This window comes from Mus pahari, chromosome 21 (genome assembly GCF_900095145.1).
Source record: "Mus pahari chromosome 21, PAHARI_EIJ_v1.1, whole genome shotgun sequence".
Classification (NCBI taxonomy): domain Eukaryota; kingdom Metazoa; phylum Chordata; class Mammalia; order Rodentia; family Muridae; genus Mus; species Mus pahari.
The window spans coordinates 22,403,290-22,426,931 of NC_034610.1; the positions used below are offsets into that span (position 1 = coordinate 22,403,290).

The 23,642-nt window shown below is 55.8% G+C and overlaps 1 protein-coding gene across 1 annotated transcript in view; it reads right to left on the reverse strand.

The window, feature by feature from the left end:
* Positions 1–390: 390 nt before the first annotated feature.
* The window catches only part of Grm4 (glutamate metabotropic receptor 4), an 89,056-nt gene continuing 65,804 nt past the window's right edge, over positions 391–23,642 (reverse strand). The window contains exons 7-11 of the mRNA XM_021220979.2: positions 13,222–13,422; positions 12,836–12,972; positions 9,275–10,210; positions 5,978–6,224; positions 391–1,324 (exon numbers count right to left, since the gene is read on the reverse strand). Of these exons, the coding sequence (XP_021076638.1) occupies positions 1,275–1,324; positions 5,978–6,224; positions 9,275–10,210; positions 12,836–12,972; positions 13,222–13,422 (1,571 nt within the window). The 3' untranslated portion in view covers positions 391–1,274. The remainder of the gene's footprint in view (positions 1,325–5,977; positions 6,225–9,274; positions 10,211–12,835; positions 12,973–13,221; positions 13,423–23,642) is intronic.

Here is a 23,642-nt window from a genome sequence, read left to right on the forward strand (position 1 = left end):
GGACTGGACTGGGGACCCTGGCATCCTGAGCCAAATTCTGCAAGGGACGCCCTTGCCTGGAGAGGTGCTGGTTTCTTTCTTTAAAGATTTATTTTTAACTATGTGTGTGTGTGTAGGTGTGTGCCCAGGTTAGCCCAGAAGAGAGCAGGTGATCCCCTGCATCTATGCTGATGTGGATGCTGGGACCCAAACTTGGGTCTTCTGTAAGACACATTTAACCACCAAGCCATCTCTTCAATCCCCTTAGGCACTGCAGCACTCTGCAGTGTCCTGCTCATTCCGCATGAAATGCCCAGGAGCCTTCTGGAGTTCACAGTCCTTCTGCCCCTGCCGACCTCTGGCCACCAGCGGTGGCTGAGCACGGGGCCCGCAGTGGACACGCAGGCCAGGTGCAAAACCATGTGTTTATCTTTATTAGAAATGTTCTCGGTATAAAAACAGTCATGCTACACATCAGAGACCATCACCAAACACCCAGGCACTGAACTCCGTGTCGTTGGCAGAAGGGCAAGGCGGGCAGGCGGGCAGGACACACGGCAGACGGGTAGGGTGGGCGAGCAGGCTGCAGGCCACAGGGACACACAGGCCACCAGGAGGACGCAGCACTTCGAAACACACTCAAGATTAGTTTTTGTTTGGGCTTTTTTGGGGGGGGGGTTGATCCCTCCTTTTTTTTTCTCTTTTGTGATGTGAAAGAGTTGGTGGATGAGGCAAAGAGGGGAAGAGGCTGGAAGGAAATGAGGTCGAGTGGTGCAGAAGAGAAAATGACTGGTGGGGTTGGGGCAACTCAGGGAGCAGCAGGGGAGGGACCAGGGCAGGTGGCGGGGAAGGGCGGGAGCAGAAAGGAAAATACAGAAGTAAAGAGCCCAAACAGACAACACATGCAGAGCAGAGACAGAAGAGAAACGCAAAGACGGGGTGGGGACCAGCTGGGGTCACCAACAAGACAGACGGAGGCAGAAGGAGGGAGAAAAAGCCAGGACCGGGCTCTCAAGACAGAGCCCCTGTGCTTTGGGGTAGGACACACCATTGGTCCAGAAGGAAGACCTGTGTGGCACAACCTGGAGCTGCCCCAGCCACTCAGCCTCCTCCGGTTGCCCACCACGGCTTGCCCAGCAGTGATGGCCGGGGGTTCTACTGTTCTCAGCACCAAGCCCCATTCGTGGATGCCCACGAGGCAGGCAGACATCAGCAGGGCCCTCGGGAATGGCCCTGGCTGGATGCACCATCCTCAGAGGTTGTGGCTCTTCAGCCTGCTTGGCTCCGCAGCCCGGCTAGATTGCATGGTTGGTGTAAGTGACGTAGGTCTGTTTGGTGGCCAGTGCTGGGGAGAGACCAGAAGATTTGGGGAGTCAGCACTACCTCTTCCAGGGCCTTCCCCCCCCCAGAGGTGCTGCTCAGCACAGAACTCCATTAGGGCCCCCAACCCAGGGTACCCCCAACTGGGTGCAGGGCCCACCCCCCCAAACCTACCTCTCATGAGGTCCCCAGACCCCGTCCCACACAGAATTCTGCACACCACATCTTTGCTCCTGTGAACCATTACCTGGAGCATCCCTCCAGATGTGACCCCCCCCATCTTTGAGCACCTCCCCTATAGAAGCCTTGTCGCCTCCTAAATCTATCCATGTCTTAAATAGTCCTTAGGATGTGTGATGCAGTCATAGACTCTTAAAGCACCCTCCAAGGGAACTCTTTCAGAGGTTCAGCCCCTGATATTTTGAAAGAGAAAGCGCTCAGCATTTTAGAACAGTGAGCTGGAGGGGGAGACTGGTGCTGAGAGGAAACCATGTCACAGAGGGGCCCTGGCTGGCAAGCAGCTGACACACACAGTGGGCTTACACAAGGAAAGCACAAGTCCCTGATCCCAGAGATGCCCGTCCCATCCGTTCCTGCTAACCTGCCCATCCCCCTCCGCCCAGAGGCCTCTGTCCGACCAGGCTTTCTCTGCCCTGGTCACTCTGGCTGTCACTTGTGTCCCCCAGCCCAGCTAAGACTGATGAAGCACATCTGGGGTCTTCCCATTTCCTGGCCACAGCACCCTGAAGGACCCTTCCTTAGGGGCCCAGTCAGGTGACAGTACCAGCTCCCATAGGTAATGTGAGCCCCCACCCACCCACCAGGGTTCAGACCTTCTGTTCTACAGCCCAGTGGGTTGCCCCAGCTGTCAGCGACCTGGGACTAGAGGCATGAAGACGCTTGCCACACCCTTGGTTCTACCCTGCCTTGACAGGTTTCAGGGTCTCCCTCAGTGGCAGTGACAGGGAGCCTGGGGCAGGGGCAGAGAGAGGCTGGGTAGGGAGAAATGCCATCTCCATCTGGAACTGCCTCGTTTCCCTTGGGAGTCTTTCTGCTCTCAAGAGGAGGCACACCCATTGGGTTGGGCCAGGGACATGTGACCTAGAAGAGAGGAGGTGGGGTGGGGCAGCATGGAGGTCCACAGGCCACCTCCCTGACTCCCTCCCGGTTACACTGGGCACATGGCTGCCAAGCTAACGACAATACTTCCCAGCCTCTCTTGCAGCTGAGCAGGCTCTATGGTAAATCTTGTTAATTAAATCCAAGGGAGGGATGGTGGCCTAGTTAGGGTCAGTTATCAACCTGGAGTCATCTGAAGGAGTCTCAGTTGGGGGATTAGCCAGATCAGATTAGCCTGTGGTCACATCTGTGAAGAATTGCCTTAATGAGTGATTTGGAAGGGCTCAGCCCACTGCGGGCGCTGCCATCTTCACGCAGGTGTGTCTGAGATGTGTAGAAAAGCTAACGAAGCAAAGGCCAAGGAACAAGGTAGTGAAGAGCCATCCTCTGTGGCGTCTGCTCCAAGCTCCTGCCTTCTGTTCCCACTTTAGCTCAACGATGGGCTATATAACCTTTAAGATGAACTAAATCCCTCCCCCAGGGGCCCCAAGCTGCATCTATCACAACAATAGAAAGCAAAGTAGGAGAGATGCTGCCCAACTTCCACCACAGCCTGAGTGAGGCAGCTGTTTCCCTTGCGCATCTGCAGAAACTGGAGACAGCCAGCCTCCATCCCTAGGGAACCAAAGGAGCAACAAGACGGAAGGAACCTGGGCCCACACATCACTCCTGTCCACCTGTGCACCTGTTACCTTCCTTGACATTAGAGAGAGACAAGAATCCATCTGATTTGAGCCTCTTGGTTTCCTTCTGGGACCTCGGGAAGTACTGAGACCAGGGTTCAGGTCAGCTAAAGAAATAACTTTCTCCTGGCTAGTGGAGAAGGTGGGCAAGGGGCATTATGTGGTAGCGAGCTCCCTGTCCACAGAAGGATTCCAGGCAAAGCTGGGTGCGATGGAAGGAAACGTGCCCTAACATTCAGGGAAGGATAGAAACAGTGGTATTTATCCCTGCATCTCCCCAGGAAGCTGGGAAACCGAGAGGATGGTGGGATGAAGCCACAGAACCAGGAGGGATCCCGGGCCTGCGGTGGACTGGCTGGACTCAGAAGAAGCTGCGACACAGGATGTGCTAGATGAGACACACTCTAGTCGGTGGGAGCCTCCTTCTTCCTGGGTGACCTCGGATGGCTTCCTCCTTTTCCTACTGGACCTCAGTCTCCCTACTATAGCTAGAACAAGTGAGGTGGCCCTTTGTGCCTAGACTTCTTTTCCCAAAGGACTGCCAAAACTTCCAACACCTCCACCAGCTAAACCCCAGTGTCCCAGCAGAGCCACTGCCGATGGCAATCCAAGCTGCCACAAGCCAGTTCCCCAGACTCTGCCATCCCTGTGTAAACCAGTGAGAACTGTTTCCCAGCTACAAGACCCTCCCTAAACCTCAGTAGCTAACTCCCTGCAGGAGAGTATTGGCCCAAGGCCTGCTGCATCAGGAGTTACAAGGGACAAGAAAGAAGCACGTGGGTCATGTGCAGGAGCTGCTTGCTCCAGAGCTTGCCAGATGGGAGTCTCGGCCCTCAGCTGCAAGCCAGGGAACCCCCAAGCTTTTTGTCAAAGCCTGTTTCATCATCTGGAAAATGGGCACAGCACACTGACTAGCACATGGAGAGAATCAGCCAGCCAGGAGTGGGCCTGAGACACAATCTGAACCTCCTCAGCAACTAATCTGCTAACAGAACAAAGGTTCTCCTTCCCCGTAAAGCCGGTGACAGCCAATACAGTCCTCCCTCCGTGCAAACACCGTTCTCCCTCCCTGTAAACATCACAGTAGCTGATGCTCAGCTCGGTCCAGAGGCAATTGAAAACCCTCGGCTCTGAGAAGCTGGGCAGAAAGGTGCTCCGCTCCTGCTGTGAGGCCAGGGTGGGACTTGACACCATTCTCTACATGTGCGGGAGGCATGAAGGTGTGGCAGAGCCCTCCCCGGGGGTTCTCAGTCACCAGCCAACCATACAGCAATTTGCAAGACAGCTCAAGGCACGAGGTTAACGGTCACCGCTTGTCGCTCTGTGATTCTGCACCAATCGGCCAGCAATCAGCGTTCTAAATTATTTATTCTGTTGTTTGTTTAAAGATACGTGGCCTGAACTTGACAGGGTGAAAAATGTCCCTGTTCCACAGGAGTGACACCTCCCCATTCCTCCCTCTCCCTCCCACTCCCCACTGGGCTGTCCCTAGAATTGATCACCATGGAGCCCTGTCACTGAGAGAGACAGGGGACAAAGGGAGCTGCCACCTCTGGCTCTGGCTGCAGGGGGCTCTAGGCCCACCCTTGGAGGAGGAGGGCTGAGGACCTGTCTCCCCTCTACCTACTACTCTCCCTTTTCTGACCTTGTGATCAGCCTAACCAGGACAGAGGGACAACGTCCGTGGGGGCCATTAAACTCTGCAAAGCTCCTCACCCTGAGGCCCCAGCTGGCTGATGAGTGTAACTGAGATTTTAATAACCCTCCTGAGTTATAGTGTGGGTACATCCTACTCTCGACAGACAGCATGTGCATGTGTGTGCATGTATGTGCATGCGTGTGCATGTGTGGATACCCGTCAATTTGTGTGTGGAGCTGTGTGCAGATCTGCTCCTGCACCAGTGTACAGGGTCCTTGGGGGAACTACGTGGAATGGACACGTGTTCATAGGAAGGAGCAAGGGGTCCCGGTGCTCAAGCCAGAAATACAGATACAGCTACCCTGATGACCCCTGACATCCGAGTGAACATGGAAGCCAGAGGGGATGTCCTGTGAGGACCCTCTGCCTCTATCCATCCTAAGGCGGTACCTGAAGGAAGGGCCAGGGTCGCAGGACAGGGGTCACATGGTTTTCCGGGAAGAGGAACAAGAACAGTGAAGTAAATTGTGTGGGAAGCTGTTGTCACAAGGTTAGGACGTGTCAGAAATCAGATATAACACCCCACATAGAGGATGAGCACCCCAGAGACAGGGAGACCACAGCACGGAGAGAGTCACCATGTTGAGGTCACCCAAAGAATATCAGGAGGGAACCTCACTTCCTCTGGATCTCAACTGGAGATCCAGCCCAGGTTGAACCTGTCCCTGCTGCCACCAAATGGCTCTGTATGCCAATTCTGAAGAGCAGAGACCTCTATTGAGGCCCCAGACAAGGTCTGGGGAAATTGCTATCCCATGGGGACATCAGCCAATGTCCCAGCCTACTTTATCCTCATCCACCTGTCCCAGGATGGCTACGTCCTAGGGTCCCCATCTTTCAGCCCCGTTAGAGACAAAGCCAAAGGTCCCTCCTTGGTGACTCCAGGAACTGGGCCTCTACAGTAGCCCCTTCCTCCAGAAGAACTGATAGACATAGGCCGGAACACGGATATGATGGCGTCTCAGCACCCTGCGGGAACCAGGTCAGCGGCATAGAAGGATGTGGTCACTTCCAAGGTCTCTTAAGTTCTCTCCCAGCCACCAGGAAGGGCCTAACCTGCAACCTACCATCGCCTGCCAGACAGCAGGTAGTAATGAGGCCTTCAGCGGGCTGTGCAAAGGTGTGGGGCAGGGCGGGGCGGGGCCTGGGAGACAATGGAAAATGGCCATATACTCACCTGGGGCCTCCAGGTTCTCACACAGCTCTGACTTGGCTTCCCCATTAGGCCTGAAGTTGCCCTTCTGTGTGAACTTGTTGGACATGGTGGCGGCGGTGACCACGGCTTTGAGGCTGCGCTTGCGCTTGGGCACGTTCTGCTCCGGGTGGAAGAGGATGATGTAGACTTTGGGCATGTAGAGCATCCCCAGGGACACTGAAGCGCTCAGACTCACAGAGACCGTCAGTGTGGTTGTCTGGATGTACAGCTGTGGGTGGCCGCAGGGAGGGGTCAGAGCCAGCTCCGCCTTCATGCCCCTCAGCACCGCCCCATTCTACCAAGACTCCACCCACCTGGCCCTGCCCCTGCCCTGCTCCAGCTCCACCCCCTTTGTTCAGCTGATTCTCATCCTAAAAGGCCCTGATCTGTCCAGCACGCACAGCTGGCACAGGCTCACTCTGCACCTGAGGGCTTCCAACAGAAGAGAGATTCCTGACGCTGGCATCCTAGCGTGTGAACGCGGGCAGGTCAGTCCTTGTGCCTGCTTCCTTACTGTACAAAACAGGCCTGAAAAAGGCAGAGCCTACCTCACAGAGCTGTGGCGAGGGCAGAGTTAACAGTGTTAAGTGTACAGGAAGCACTGTCTGTGTGTGGTGGTGTCCTGCAACACCCCTACACACACACACACACACACACACACACACACATCCAACCTGGAGGAATGTCTCCAGCATAGTTCTTGATGACCAGAGCTGACCTTCATAGGTGCGGTCCCTGCCCGAGGCTGCTGTGAGCGACCTGAGTCCCCACTGGTGCCTTGGAATAGCTCCCAGCAGTCCCTCATCCAGTGACTCCCCCCCACCATGTGCTTCCCATTGTAGAACAGGCCCCGACTGGGGACCCACGACACCCGGTGGAAGATGGCTGTGGCACCAACGCTGTCAAAGCTCATTTCATGCTCGCTCGCCAGCACTAACGGTGACAGATGCTTAGCAAAATGGGAGCCCATTAATCTGGGTGTCGGATAATCCATTCTTCAATGGTGGAAGCCCTCCAAACAGAGCCCAGCAATTGCCACCGCCCTGCCCAGGTCCCCTCCCACCTCCTTCTTTGTGACAGATGACCCAGGCCTCAGCTGCCCCTCTCAGCTCAGCTGGGGCTCCAGGTGCTGACATGGAGGAGACAGGAAATGCCCCAAGTCTAGGTTCCTGCCCTAGAGTGTGGCTGATACCGTCCTGACTCTCGCTGCAGTGTTTCTGAAGAAACATGGGTCCGAAAAAAGTAGAGGCTGTCTACCCTGTCTTACCCGTGTAAGATGCTGGGCCTGCTCCCCTCTTTGGGCTTACGGCCCCCACTCACTATTCATTCACACAGACAGAATGCGCAACAGTTCGGACTCTATATGATGTGTGCACAGGAGCCCTGTGTGTGTGTGTCTTTGCCCCGGGTTATAAATGGCACCCAGCGCTGAGCACAGTCACTGTTTCTGGATTTCCCTTCTTCAGGAGCCTTTCTGAAGACACAGAAGGGTCTAGGGCAGCTCAGACTGGAGTTAAGGTTGCTGAAGATCTGCTCTGAAGCTCTCCAACATCACTAGCCACCTCAGGGTGGGAGAGTGGCCGCCCGCCTGGACCCTCGCCTTGGCCCAGGACCCAAAGTTCCCCTCCAACCTTGGAGCTGGCCTCTGGCTCCAGCAGCTTCGGGTGTCCCCTGTGTACAGGTCTATGTGGCTCCCAGGAGTGGTGGCTGGTGACCCCTTCTAGAGAAGCCAGTCTAGAGGTCCTCTAGAACTCAGCTGGCACCTGAGTCAGGGTAAGGGGAGGCCTTGGGACAGTCTAAGTGAGGGCCAGCCTGCAGTGTGACCTCACTGCCTTGGGGCCAGCCTGCCACTATCCTGTTCCCTGATAGAGCAGACAGCCAGCACTGCAGCTTGGTTATCGAGTCCTCTCTGAAGCCCTGACAGCCACAGTCCCCACTGCCCAGCGATGAATAGGGTTTGACAGGGGACAAAGCACAGAGAGCAACAGTGGTATGTGTGGACCATCGTCCCCTGCCTCTGGGCCAGGGCTGTGAGGACCCCTGGGGATCTGAGTTCTCCCCACTTTGGCTTTCACTCAGGCAGGGACTGAGGCGCTTAGACTCTGTGCAAACCCAGGCACCTCCTCTATCCTGGCTGACTCTACAGCCACACCCTGCCCAAGGCTGGCTGAACAGTGACCTCAGGAGAAAGAGAATTACCTCATTAGATGGCTCACAGGAATGCCTCACAGCTGTTAAGCCCTGAGAATCCTGGTTAAGGCAGGAGAGCCATCACTGGCTCGCCAGAACAGCCCAGACTGCCTCACACAACACCCAGGGGAGCCATGCACTCCTGCTAACACCTGCACACATCTACCTGACCTCACGCGCACATCTGGCTGACATCCTGTCCCTGCAGCTGGGTGCATATGAATACACACAGATTCACTCAGACAACTGCATGGCCACCTGTATGTATCCACCGGCATCCGAACCCCTGTGTGCACACACACTCCTCCTTGTAGACAGCTGCGAGTCCCTCAGCACACCGGTCCCTCGTGTCCACTGTCCCTGTGTGCCTCACACATAGCTCATCTACTGCTGACCGTGCATGCGTGCAAAAGGCCATGCTTTCATCTGCACACACACACATACACACACACACACGCACACACACACACACACACACATTTATGTACATGCATTCTCTCTCTAAGGAGGCTAGTGTCCCAAGTGACTCAAAACTCAATCTCTCCTCTCTGACTCCATTTGGAAGATGGAAGAGGGCTAGCTCTGGGTAGCGTGGCCACACATGGGTGAGGGCAGCCTGCTATAGAGCTCTCTCTGGATTCTAAAGGGTTTATCTCCAAGGGGGGGGGGGAAACACACCCTAGCATCTCCTTCCAGATCCCAAGAAGAGCCCCTTGCAGGGCAGGAATCCAGGATGGGAGGCCCTTGGCTGTCATCTTGTGGCCTAGCAGCTATAGACTCAGATGCCCCTGAGAGACACACAGGAGGAGGCGCTCCAGAGGTGACCCCCAGGTGAGGCCACAAGCAATTTCTCAAGTGGCCAGCTTCCTGGGGTGTGTGGTCATATACCCCAAGGGCCCCCCACAGAGGAGTGGGGCCTCTGCCTGTACCATCCTCAGCAGGAAAAAAAAAAAAAAAAGAGGAAGAGATACAGAGCAAGGGGCGGTGGGGGGGAGACATTTCCAACTTGGAGAGAAAACCAAGCGAGGTTTAAAGAAAGCAGCTCCTGGGCTCTCAGTCCCCACTTGGCCATGTTCCCTGACCACCCACCTTGTCGGCCGACTGCGAGGTGCCAAAAAAGATGGGGATGAAGGCCAGCCAGACGATGCAGGTGGTGTACATGGTGAAGCCAATGGGCTTGGCCTCGTTGAAGGTCTCGGGCACGCCTCGCGTCTTGATGGCATACACAGTACACGTGACCATCAGCAGCATGCTGTAGCCCAGGAGGCAGATGAGCGACAGGTCCGAGATGTCACACTTGAGCACGCCCCGGGCGAAGCGGGGGTCAAGTGTCCGTTGGTCCTGGAAGTCCACCACTGAGTGGGAGGGGTCCACCACGAACCACACGCAGATGCCAAGCAACTGCAGTGAGATGAGGACAAAGGTGATGGCCAGCTGCGAGGCGGGGCTGATGAACCGCGGGGCGCTGACCGACCTCTTGCCCTGCTCAAAGATGCGGTAGATGCGGTTGGTCTTGGTCAGCAGGGCCGCGTAGCTGATGCTCATGCCAAGCCCCAAGAAGATGCGGCGGAGTGAACAGGTCCCCAGGTCAGGCTCTGCGATCATGAGGAAGGTGGTGGCATAGCAGAGAAAGATGCCCGCCAGCAGGACATAGCTCAGCTCCCGGCCCGAGGCCTTGACGATCGGGGTGTCGTTGTAGCGCACGAAAGTGACCACCACGAACAGCGTGGCGGCAATGCCCACCACGGCCAGGAAGAGGGGCAGCACAGCCCAGGGCGAGTCCCACTCCAACTTGACAATGGGTATGGGCTGGCAGCTCGTGCGGTTCTCCGTGGGCCGCATGTCGTAGGGGCAGGTCTTACAGGTGTAGCGGTCCACCTGGTACTGGTACCCCGTGCAGGGCTCGCAGTGCCAGCAGCAAGCCATGCCCTTCACCGTCTTCTTCCGCTCGCCCGGCTGGCAGGGCAGGCTGCAGATGGAGCGTGGCAGCTGCTGGCCACTCCCTGGCCACTGCATCCGCTCTATCTGCCAATGACAGGACCACAGAGCTGGCCTCAGGACCTCACCAGAGCTGGCTGACTGAGAGTTAGACTCAGACAACTTACCGTGTGACCCGGACACCAGTGATCTGGGAGAGTTTCAAACTCATCACTCATCTGGAGAAACTGAGTCTCAGAGCACAGTGGTGACTCCTCGAGTCACCCATGCGGAGCAAAGACACAGGAGTCCTGACTTCCAAACCCCGAGGCTGGAGACTGTGTTGCCAGGAGCGAGTTAGAATTGCCCGTTTCAACCCGCCTAGCCCCCGCCTGTGTGAACAAGCCCCTCCCGTGTGATTCTCGTGCACGGTGGAGTGGGAGACAGACTGCCTCGCAGCTCAGCCCCCACCACAGCTTCTGCCCAGCGACTCCGGAGTCCTGCTCCGCTGAAAGCCAGGAACAAAGATTTAATCAGAAGACACTTAATGAGCGCCTGGGGGTTAGCATTCCTTTACATCTGGCTCAAAATGAGAGCGCTGCTCCAGGGCTCTGAAGATGCAGTTGGTGGAAGCAATGCCAGCCGGGGAGTCTTGTCACGCTCTGCCGAATTCCTCACAACATTATGGGAACTAACCCAGTGGCCCAGAGAGCTACAGGTGCTGGACCAGCGAGCCTGGTTAACCGGGGGAGCCCTGGTCAAAGGGAGTGTGCTAAGGGTCATAAGGCAGTCAGTGTGTTCTCAAAGCAGCAAGCCTGGCCTAATGAGAGAGAGAGAGAGGGAGAGAGACAGAGACAGAGACAGAGACAGAGAGACAGAGAGAGACAGACTGTGTGTCTATGCCTGTGTCTGTATATGTGAATGAGTGTGTGTGTGTGTGTCTATGTGTGTCTGTGTGTCTCTGTATGTTTCTGTCTGTGTGTGTGTGTGTGTATGTGTATATGTGTGTGTGTCTGTATGTATCTCTGTGTGTGTCTGTTTCTGTGTCTCTGTGTTGTGTCTGTCTATGTGACTTTGTGTGCCTATGTGTGTGTCTGTGTGTCTCTGTCTCTGTGTGTGTGTGTGTGTCTGTGTCTTTCTGTATATATGTGTGTATGTCTGTATGTATGTCTGTGTGTGTGTTTGTTTCTGTGTCTCTGTGTTGTGTCTGCCTATGTGTCTGTCTTTGTGTCTGTGTCTTTCTGTGTATATGTGTGTCTGTCTGTCTGTCTGTGTCTGTGTTTATGTATGTGTGTCTCCTTGCTTATGTGTCTGTGTCTGTGTGTGTGTCTGTCTGCCTGCTTGCCTGTCTGTCTGTCTTTGTCTATGTGTCTGTGTGTCCATGTGTTGGTCCATGTGTTTCCGAGTCCCCTCTCCTTCAGGAATGTGCGTGGCTGGTTGAGGCTGTCCACAGAGCTCCTGAGTTGAGCAGGGCAGGGTGGAGACGAAGCCTAATGGAGAGGTTGTCTTGGGCTGTGTATTATGGGATGTGTCACCCTAGCAGCCAATGGCAGCAGTGGCTGTGTAGTGGTCCTGCAGGAAGATAGTAGATATTCTGGAAAACCATGTCTCCCCATGAAGATAGCGCACTCCTAGGGTCACCACTACAGCCAGGGGGCTTGAGAAAACACGTGACCTATGGAACCTCTGTTCTCCATGGGTCCCCAGGGCGGCTGGGATGACACTACCTTGCCTCTTGTTACCACCTGTGGCTCCCACAGGGAATGCTGTAGACTCAGTAGGGCGGCTTCCTTTGGCCTCAGGTAGCCTGGTACCCCGAGTCCTCTCCCTCAGCTCCTGGAAGCCTGCCTGCAGTAGCTCCCTGGGCAACCTGAAGCCAGCCGTCCAGGGAGGCCCAGCCCTCACCGGCTTCGCCATTGTGACTTAGGCCCTTTCCTTAGAGATCAGAGGGCATACTGATCTGCGCTGGACCAAGGTGGGATGTGGGAACACACAGACTGGCAGGGAGGGAAGAGAGAACCTTCAGAACTATACACACCTGCCCAGCCTTCAGGCTCAGCGTCCATGAAAGAGAAAGAGGACAATGTCTGCCTCACGGAGCTACCGGCCTCTCAGCAAGACACACGGTTAGAACTGCAGCAGTACATGTGCATATGCCACCGTGAACGGGCCTCTGACTCCTGCACAGAACACACCCTGATGTGGTGCCCCCTCTACCCAGCATCTGAAAAACCTTGTTACAAGATCAGAATCTGTCCCTCCAAGCTGTGTGACCTCGGGAGAATCCCTCCCTAGGGATCGTGTCCTGAGACATATGCTGCACTGGGAAGGCTCTGGGATCCAGAATAGGGGGTTCCCTGCAGGGCGGGGCTGTCGGAGCTCCTTGCCTAGAGAGGGTGACTGAAAGAGAAGAGATGTCTCCCCTTCATTTTTGCAAAGCAGCGACCAAGCACCCAACAACACTGTGTATGCTTTCAACAACAACAACAACAACAACAACAACAAAATGTTTCACTGTGTGGGGTGCCACCCCAAGAGCAAGGACAGCCATGACATCTCTTGGGTAAGCCGGGAGTGCATGATCGGGAACACTTGGAGAAATGTCTGCCTTCTCTAGTGAAGGCTGAGCAGCCAGAGACTCGCTCTCAGATAGCTTGGCATCAGCCAGGGGCCCGCAGCCCAGCCGGGGTCTGCACTCTGTCCCCCATGTCCCTTCCCTGTCCTCACGCTTACTCTGAGGTGCAGGTGGTCTGTCCACGAGCCGATGACCTTGTACTCAGCCGAGCCGTTGCGCAGTTGGTACTGGTAGATGTCATAACGCCCCGGTGCGTCTCCGTTCTCATTGAAAGTCACCGGGTTCCCGGCGATGCCTGCATGGGAGGGCATCGCTGAGCCTTTACCCAGGCACAGGGAGGTTTATGGACTGAAGACAGAGGTGTCTCTGGGGAGATTCCTGCACGGAACATCTGAAGAGAGCACTCTTCCCACCCCGAAATCCCAGACCTTGTACCCTGCAACTGCATAGCCTAGGGTACCCCAGACCTTTACACATAGCCCAGGCTACCCCAGGTAACCCTGTTCCACGTAGTGTAGCATAGTGTCCTGTTCCACGCCCCCACCTGAGAAGTTGACATTCCTGATGTACTTAAGCAGCTGGGTGCCATCCACGGGGTCCATGCGAGGGCAGAGTCCTACGCGGCCGGGACACAGGTCACGGTGCATGGCATGCAGCGCGTGGCCCATGGCATACACGGCGTCGATCACGAACTGCACCTTCCCCTCCTGTTCGTAGGCTGAGTCCTGTCCGATGCGCTCTCGGTCTGTGAGAGAACACCACACCGGGTACCCATGAGGCCCTCTGAGCTCAGCAGGGCAGTGTGGGCCTGAGCCTGCCCCACCTAGGCACAGCCAGGCCTCCTGATTTGAGCCCTGATGTGTTTATAGAGAGGGTAACCAGAGCATAAACGGGAGAGTCCTCAGCCCTACACTCCACTCCACAAGGCTCGGGAACAGCCAGGACAAGCCCCTTGGTCCTGCCACTGTCATCAGGCAGAGCCCTGCTAACATCCTTAGGACTGTGGTATCTGCCAGCCCTCCCTCCGCTGGCCTGCAATCACCAAGGACAGAGTTGCCCCCACAGGCTTGGGAATAGCCATGGCAGGAGCTGTGTCTCTCCTGTGCCTGTGTGCAACAGCTGGATCCCTTCACAGAAGGGAGAGAGGCCAGGGTCACTGGACACTCCTCCCAGCCACTTGGGTGCAATTCTTCCCTTGTTATTCGTGGCCTAGGGTGACTGGGAGGTTCTAGAGGTTCTACAAGCTGGGGGACATAAATAGAAGGAGCCTCCATTGGTGTGGCCAGGAAGGAGCCATCATTCAGTCAGTCTGAACGCAGACCTTCCAGCATAGCTACTTTAGGTCACCCACACTCCTGCCCATAACCCCTCACCCATATAGTCCACCTGGTATATCTATATGTGACCTCCCTGTCACCTTAGCGCTGTCCTTCACAACATGGCTTGTGTGTCCTTGGCTGAGACTCTCTGAGACAGAGTTAATAAAGGCATCTCAGGTGACCCGAGGTGAACTCAAACCTTGGTTGGTCAGGTGCTTACACATTCCAGGAAGGGCTTCTTACGACGCTCACCTGGACGGCCGCCCTGTTCAGCCGCCCTGTGTAAGCCCCTGGGCTTCCAGAGGTCTGGGCGCCCTCATCTGATAGGGCTCTAGCAACCCTGCTCCAATGGTTGTGAGACTGTGGGGCGGGGAGATACAGGCTGGTGGCCGACCAGTGTCATCTAGGTACAGGTGGCCAAAATGGGGGCTTTTGAAGTGGCAGCAGCAACCCCTGGACTGGGACAGCCAGGAAGTCTCCCTAGAGGCGGCAGCTCTCGGCCTGGGTTCTACGTGATAGTGATGATTTTTAAAACTGGGTCTTCCGATATCTGCTGAGCTCCTATAGGCTAGGTGCTGTGCTGAGCCCTGGATGGGCCCGGCTTTGTAGGATCAGCTCATTGGATTCCTTATTACTTTTTAAATATTATTTATTTTAATTTATGCATATGAGTGCTTTTGTCTACATGTGTGTACCACACCCTGGATGTCTACATGTGTGTACTACACCCTGGATGTCTACATGTGTGTACCACATCCTGGATGTCTACATGTGTGTACCACATCCTGGATGTGCCAGTGGAGCTGAGAAGGGATCACACTCCCTTGAGTTAAACATGGCTGTGAGCCGCCGCCGTATGGGAGCTAGAAACTGACCTGGGATCTCTGGAAAAGCTCTTGAGTGATGATCCCACAGGTGGGGGTCGGAGGAAGAGTCAGGTCTCAGGCTGGAGAGATGGCTCAGTGGGTAAGAGCACTGACTGCTCTTCCAGAGGTCCTGAGTTCAAATCCCAGCAACCACATGGTGGCTCACAACCATCTGTAATGACATCTGATGCCCTTTTCTAGTGCGCCTGAAGTCAGCTATAGTGTACTTAGGTATAATAATAAATATATTTAAAAAAAAAAAAACTACCACGTGGGTCTCAGGACATCGGTGAATCCTTACCTCGCTTACATGGCTAACCAGTTCCTTTGCAGAGATGGAGGAGAGACTAAGGCGCTGAAATGCCGGGCAACGAGCAGGGTCCTTGCGGGAGCCTGATGCAGACATCCTAACCCCAGGCTGTCCTCAGTGCTGAGCACGAGAAGGAAGCAGGGAGGAGAGCTGGGGAGAGGGTCCAGGGCCCAGAGGTGGCCGGAGAAGGAGAGAGAAAATGGGCAGAGCCCTCCGGAAGCCCAGGGTGCTTGCAAGCCATAGCCCTACACGCTGCCTTGCCGCAAAGCAGACGCCATGTTGTGAAGGACAGCCCTAAGGTAAGATCACATACAAAGACGAGTGGGCTGGGTTAGCACTCAGCCCCTGCTCCCTGGGAACTCAGGAAGACAGGTCCATCCTCCTGCCCCAGGCGCCTCAGAATCAGACCTGAGGTAGGGAGAGATCAGCGCCCTCTCTACTGTGTGCCCCGCCCTCCAACCCCTTCACACCAGGAAAGGCAGTCACAGACCCTGGACCTGGGAGGCAGGGCTGACCACTGTGGCACTTGTCACTAGGGGGTGGCCTGGTCGCTTAGCCCTGTTGGCCAGGACTAGCCTTGGCTCACCCAGAGTAGGTATTCATTGGTTGAGAGTGGACATGGGAGATGTCAAACAGCAATATCCTGGGTCTGGGCTGTCGGTTACCTGCCCCAACCATCTTGTCACAAATAGGAAAGCAGAGGCCAGGAGAGGGGTGCTCCAGCTACACAGATACGGTGTGGCCTCTGGGTGGCACGGCAAGTATCCCACCCTCCAGAGCGAGCCTGCACACCTCTCCCTCCACACTTGGCCTGTGCCACCTCTCAGCCTCCCTGTCTGGCTTGCTAACAGCTCTGTCAGTTCTAGGTCACGGCACAAACAGCTGGAGCAGCAGAACGCACATCTCCCAGTCCGCCCATCTTGTCTTCTTATCAGAATCTCCACCAAGGGGCTGGGTGGGGCGGGGCGCAGAGAGCCAAGGAGAGAGAAGTCAGCAGAGGGGGGTGGACTTGCTTCCCAAATCGCCTGTCCTAGATAGCCCAGCCCGGTTTCCACTGGGGTCAAAAGTCACTGGGGAAAGAGAGGCTAAGGACAAAGACAGGCTCTCCAGAAGCTGCCTCAGCGGGAAAGCCTGTCTCTACGAGAGTGTCTGGGGAAGGGATCTAGGTGCAGACCCATGCCCAGCCCCCTTGACTCCCCAGCTAGCAAAGCACAGGGCTGGCCACTGGCTCCTCAATATGCTAGCTCAGCCACAGATGACGCAGAGCAAGATCCCTTCCCAAGAGTGAGCCAGACTGTGAGTGAGCCTTCGGTCTTTATCTTCTGTCTCTCCCCTTCTCTCTTTCCCTTCCCTTCCCTCCCAAGCCTGGGACTCCAGGCCTGTACCCCCAGAAGGCAATAGTGACAGGCCAAAGCACCCTTCAATAGGTGGTGATCTGAACCCTTTCTCCCTACCCCAGGCCCAAGACAACATTGGAGATTCCTTGTCTGCAGGTCCAAAGCAGGGAGGTGGCCAGGGGGGTGTGAGGGGGTGAGTGTCCCCTTTTCCAGGTGAGTGGAACCCCAGGCCCAGCAGCAGCCTCGCAGCTCTGGGAGGAGGTGAGGCCCACGTGTTTGAGAGGAGCCGTAGCAGGAGGAGATAGATTCCAGACACATGGTACGGTGACAGCAGCAACAGTTTGAAGATGTCCTAATTGTGTCCCGGGGCACCGCGAGGCAGAGATGCATTTGGCTCAGCCACGGGTGACAGGCAGCTGGGAACAGAGGGAGGATTTTCTCCCTCAAAGCCCTGAGCGTGGTTACTGCGGAGACCGCAGCCTTTGTCGCCAGGTTGTAAATTGTGATCGGAATGAGTTTTCAAGGTTGAAATAATCAGAGTCCGAAGCTCTCTCCACTCCCCTGAGTGCCCCACCCTGCCACCTGAGTTCCGCTTCTGGAGACGCCTTCAGGATTGAGCCAGTTCCCTTGCCAGCCCAGACATGCAGATTCACGCATACACACGCACACGCATGCACACGCACACGCACACGCACACAAATACAGACAATTATATCAATGCACATACAATACCTACACTATTACAAGACAGCAGCACATGTATGGGCTATCTAGCGTCCCTGTATCCTGGGCTGCCCCACCCCACGAAGGGGATGCTGACAAGACTCACTTCCACATCCCCCTCGGGACTCCCTCCTGACTCCATACCTGTTATCCGTGTCTGTTTGGTTAGCTGGGGGTTTGGGGTTGTTTGGGGGGAATAGGGTCTCACTCTATAGCCCAAGCCAGCCTCAGAAACTAGGGTGGTCATCCTGCCTCTGCCTCCCAAGTTCTGCAAACACAGATGTGTTTTGGCAGAGGGTGGGGAAGAATTGGAGCAGGCAAGAGTGAGGGAGGGGGACACAAAGGTGTGGCAGCAGAAAGCAAAAGTGTGGGGCCTGTCTCCGGGAGACCTCCCAGACACTGCAGGCACAGGCGCAGGCCTGCCTAAGCCGGCTGAGTTCAGTGGTTGTTGCTCCCCAAGTCATCCCATTGTGAGGCCACTTCCTCCCAGGGGCTCCCCCTCACTTCCTGGCAGGACTCTCCCCAACCTTGCTCACTTGTTGTCTGTGCTGACCCCTCCCTGGGATCCTAGACTGAGCTCCTGCCCAGTCCCCGCCCACTCCTCCTCCACCCTGCCCCTCCCAGATGAGGTGAGCTCAGCCATTGGACTTCAGGCTCCATCCTTGGCTTCTTGTCAACAGCCTGGCCCCTGCAGGACCCCTGCTCTGCTCGCCACTGACATGCCTCTGGCCCAGGCCCTGTCCCTGTCTTCTTGGGTCACAGCCATCTCTGCCATCCATCCAGCAGCTCCTTCCCAGACAGCAGACAGAGGGGACGGTTGGAGCACCGGGTGGGTCCCACCGTCCTCCTTATCCAGGCTTTGCTAGTCACCAAGTGTCCCAGGCTACCCCTCTCCACCTCTCTAGCCTTATCCCCCTCCTCTTGCCCCGCTTTAGCACTGTGGGAAGAGGGTCTCATGACTTCCTAGCACGGGTCGGGCTTGAGCGCACCTCAGGACCTTTGCACACTCTACCCACTCCCTGGCCTGGGCTCTCCCAGCTCTCTCTCCATACGGTGCTCCCTCTCCCTCCTCAGGTGTGTGCCTGAGTGTCACTGGAAGTCTCAGGGACACCTTCTCAGTTAAGTGTGCAACCTGCCTCGGCTCCCAGAACTCCTTACTTCCCTCCAAAGCGCTCCCTCCCCAACCCCCCCCCCCCATCAGAATGGGATCCCTTCTCTCTGGAGCTGTCAGGCTGCTAGAGAATTCTGAGGCAGGTCTGCTCCCAGTGGAAGTAGCACAGGCTTGGCACACACTCAGCCTCTCCCTTCCCCTCCCCCTCTCCCTGTCTCTCTTCTCTCCCACCCAGCATGTGTGTGTATATGTGTCTATGTGTATGTGTGTGCCTGCGCATGTGTCTTTATATGTCCATGTGTGTGAGAGTGTGCATGTGCACATGAGTGTATGCATATGTGTGTATGTGTGTCTAAGTATGCATACCTGCATGTCTGTTTTGTGTGTATATGTGTCTGTATTTGTGAATGTGTGTGTGTCTGTGTATGTGTGAGTGTCTGTGTCTGTGTGTGTGTTTGTGTGTGTCTGAGTATGTGTGTGAGTATGAATGTATGTGTGTTTGTGTGTGAGTGTGTGTGTATGTTTGTGTGAGTCTGAATGTATGTGTGTTTGTGTGTGAGTGTTTGTGTCTGTGTGTATGTCTGTGTGTAGGCCCGAGATCACCTTCAGATGCCACTCCTCAGGAAGCCATCCACACTGGGATTTGTAATCTTTGTTTCCGTTTTGAGACGGGGTCTCGTGCTGGCCTGGATTCACTGAGTAGGCTGGGCTGACTGGTCACTGAGCACAGGATCTACCTCTCTCCACCTCCCTAGACCTGGGATTACGGGCGCACACGCATCTGGCTTGTGTAAATGGATTCTACATCAAGCTCAGTTCCTCATGCTAGCGAAGCACACACTTTACTGACTGAGCCATCTCCCAACCTCACATTTAGCCTCTAAATAAAAGCCATGATTTCCCAATAGAAAAACCGAGAAAAGGGTTTGGAGTAAGGACCCAGCATCCCCTGGCTACCAAACACCTCAAAATACTGTCCTTCCCCGCTTTCCCAGAAGGAAGGCTTCCTTGGTCCCTCTATGGAGGAGATGGTAGAAAGATCCTACAAGAAGGCTGAGGAAACCTGGGGGCAGGACACCCCCGAGCCCTGGGTCCAAATCCTAGATCTGTCAGCTACCTACCTGTGTGACCTTAAGGAGGTCCTTAACCTCTCAGCCTCAGTTCCTCATCTATAAAATGGGTTACCATAAAGATGAAATGCAAACTCCCAGGTCAGATCTTGATAAAACACGAATGAATGCAGTTTAAACTAGCTGTTGGGAGAGCTGTGACGGTTCTATCTGCAGCCAGCACGGTGGGTAAAGAGCCCTCCCTACACAGCCCCAGCCAGCTCATCCTGCCCTCCCTCTCCGGACTTCCAGCCCCTGGGAGCAGCCAACAGTAAATTTTTCCTATCTCCTCATAAACCGAGCCTTCCTCCGCTCAGCCATCACCTGGCTGGCAGCGCTGTCAAAAAGACGGATGCCACATCTGCTTTGTTTATGACTTTAATTCCCAAGCCTGTTCAGTGTACTCTTGGGGAGGGGCTGGGCGCGCAGGAGGCAGGTGGCAGGCATTACCCTCCTGGGCCTGACAGCCACAGAGCTGCCCCTCTCTGTGACCCTTCTCGCTCAGTGTGAGCAGCCCACGGGCCAACAGCAAGGCAGGTCCCACCGTCCAGGGGAGGCTGTGAGGGAGGGCCGTCCCAGTCCCGGGGCTCTGGAGGCTGAGCAGGGTGGCAGGGTACCAGTTACAAATGAGGACCCACTCAAGGTCACACTGGCAAGCGTTGGCAGCATGATGCACACCCGGGTCTACAAGTTCCCGCAGCTGTGTCAGGAAAATACCAGACCACATGGCCGCCTGCCTTACCTACATCCTCACACAGCCCCGTCCCCGTCCCCGTCCCCGTCCCCGTCCCCGACCCCGTCCCCGTCCCTGTCCCTGCATGCCAGCCAGCCCTCTCTGCACAGCCTTGAGTGACGGGGACGCTGAGCCCTCTGAGTGCCCCCGCCTGACCCCCACTGCTTTGACAGGGAATGAGGGCTGCTTCTCTCTGTCCTCCAAAGTACCCAGGACTGGGCTCCACAATCCCCAGGGAAGAGCCGCTGCCTCTTCTGCATTCTACCCCAAGCAAAGCCGTCCCGCCCCAGGCCCAGCACCTTCCAGAAGCTTCTCCCCATCACCCATGCTGGCCAGGATAGAAAGGACTTAAACTGGACACATCAAGAGTGGTCCATGCTCCCCGTGAGATCGGGGCAGGGCGGGCAGGGCAGGCAGGGCCATGGGACCCCGACAGACAGAGGCTGCCGTGGAGTCCCACTTCCAGGAGCGGAGCAGTGCTGGTGAGGGGCAGTGCTAGAATCCAGGCTCCAGGGCAGCGGAGACACAACTCCTGCTTCAATTCTGGCTGCCTGCGCCAGATAAAGACAAAAGAGGCCCTGGCGTTAGAGGAAGGAAAAAGAATCGGGAGATGTGGGGGGAAGACGGGGCACCTGCTTCAGCTGCAAGGCCATGCTACTCGGAGGCAAGCTGCATCCTGCCGACCTTGGCACCGTGATGCTTAAGAGAGACCTCAGTTTTCTCTTCTGCAAAATGGGTGCTGGCCCTGAGACAGTCTAGACCACCCACCCTTGGGATGGCATAACCCCTCTCTCCAGCAGACAAATCAATACCAAAAGACTCAGGCTACTTGACTATTTAAATCCCAAATACTCTCCACACTCACAGCCCCGTCGGCACCTGGCACCTGCACCCCAGCGCCACTGCTCACACTTCGTCCCCAGGAAGGAGTGGGCAGGGTCTTCCATGAGGTGCTGCCCCCCATGCCCCCCTGCCCATCCGCTTGTGCCTAAGTCAATGACCGCCACCCTCTCCCCACAACCCCACCTTAGCTACAAAGTCCCAGATGCCTGCACAGAACAACTCCCTCAGGACTCTTAGCAACCGCAGTGCGCTAGGTACTGTAGTTCCAGAAGTAAGGAGGCTGATGCAGGAGGATCGCTGCAAGTGTAAGTCCAGCCTGGGCTACAGAGTGAGACTTGTAGCCTCAAAGAAAGAAAGAAATTGCAAGCCAGACCTGGTGGTGCATACCTATAATCCTAGCACTTGAGGGGTGGAGGCAGGAGGGTCGGGAGTTCAAGGCCAGCCTCCACTACATCAAGACTCTAAGACCAACCCAAGCTACAAGGCCCCTGCAGATAAGATAAAAGCTTTTGTGGTAGGCTGCCAGACTGCCCTGGTTGAGCCAGTTTGAGAACTTGTGTGCTTCCCCAGTTTATTCCCTGTGGACTAAACCTCAGATTCAATGCCCTGCCCCAAGTCCCCATTAAAGTCACCAAGGGAGCTTTAAAAGGCCAAGCCCACCCATGATGGGGCTATGATCCGTGATGGGGACCCTAAGCATTCCCCAGGGGGCTCAAATGCACAGCTGGGCTAGAACACTTCTGCTTCTCAGTTCAGAAAGTGACGTTATGAGTGACCTCATTTCCTCCTGCAGACCCTGGGATAGCTCACATTGGTCCAACCTCTCAGAGGGGTAAGCAAAGGCCAGAGGGTCACAGAGCTAGCCCGGGCACCCCGTGAGGACCTCTGGCTGCCTGCTCCAACACACAGCCGGTTCTGGGATTCCACCTTCAATTGCCTCAGAGGCCCCTATCCAGCCTGAAGCCAGAATCTGAGCTGAGCCTGGGACAGGAGGGGACTCCAGAAAGCTCTAGTCCTCACCTAGACCCTGGAGCAGGATGCCCCAACTGTCCTTTTCACCCCGCTTCCAGTCTCGCCCACCCACCCTGGGAACCAGCTCTGGTAAGCCGTGATCAGGGTGTTCAGACAATGTGTTACCCCCACAGGGACACAGGGAGAGGGCAGGGGTGGACAGGAGACATGATGGGCCTGCCCATGAGGGCTCAGCCTCTGTTACTAGGCATATCTGTACTTCTTTGTATATGTGTGTGCACGTGTTTGCGGGGAGGTACACACATGCAGACAACCTCTGTGTCATTTCACAGTTAACTTTTACCTTTCGTTTGCAACAGGGTTTCTCACTGGCCTGGAACTCGGTGGTGGGCAGGGCCAGCCCTGTAGTAAGCCCAAGTAAGTCCAAGCTGGGATAACAGCTACAAGCCATGCCTGGCTTTTCCTTTTCTTTAGATTTACTTATGGTCTTGTTTTATGTGTGTAAGCCTTCTGCCTGCCTGCGTGTAAGTATGTGCACCACGGACATCAGTGCCTGTGGAAGCCAGAAGAGGACAGCAGATGCCCCGGAACTGGAGTTACAGGTAATTGTGAGCTGCTCTGGGGGTGCTTGGAACTGACCTTGAATCCTGGGCCAGAACAACAAAGACGCTCAATCTTAACCACTGAGCCATCTCCCCAGCCCCGAATGCCTGCACCACAGGCCTGCCCTGCTTGCATGGCTACTGTGATCCTTGCTGCAGGTGCAGGTGCTGTGCAGCCTTTGACATGGTTCCTAGCCTCTCTCGGTCTCCATGGCCTCTTTTACGCTTCAACTGTAAGGGCTGCTAGAATGGGGAGGGTGAAACCTAACGCGGAGAAGGATGAAAACCGGCTCACGCAGGACATGTGAGCCTCCACATGAGACCCACACACAGCCAGCTCGGGCCACCCTCATGCACACACACAGATACACACACTGTCCCTTGGCATGCTCGCACACATATTCTGCAGCCCAGACACCAAGGACTTGACTGTGAGTTTGGCTGTGACCCAGGAGGACGCCACTGGCCAGTGTCTGCTAGTCCATGGGCGGTAGCCACCAGGGGGTGGCGCACTCCTCACTCACCCAGACCAACCCCCCCCCCTTCCCCTACTTCATCTGGCTACCTCTTGCCCTATCCTAGGGAACCTCAATCCACCAAAGATTCCTTGTGGCAGGTCTCCAGCCCCGCCCTGCCCAAGCAGCCCAGGCTACCCCAGGGGACACAGGAAACACAGGACAGAACCTTCCCCAAGTACATATTAAACAAATGCCAGGCTGCAGCCTCCGGGGACCTGAAGCTCAAGCCTTGGCACCTGTGGGGGGAAAAGACCCCTTCTCTGACCTCCCCCCACCTGGCTCCTCCGTGGGGGAGCTCAGTTTCCCCCACAGCGCACCCCAGTGGCTGGGGAGGGCTGCTGCCCCTCCCCCTCCCAGCAAGCTCCACTCCTGTTCAAATGGGTTCTGTTTCTAGCACACATCTCCCTCTGACACATCCCATGATTTATTTATCTTGTTTATCATCTGTCTTTCCATTAGAATAAAAACTCCGTGAGGATTCAGACTCTTTTGTTCTTCATCCTCCCCGAGAACAGGCCCAGG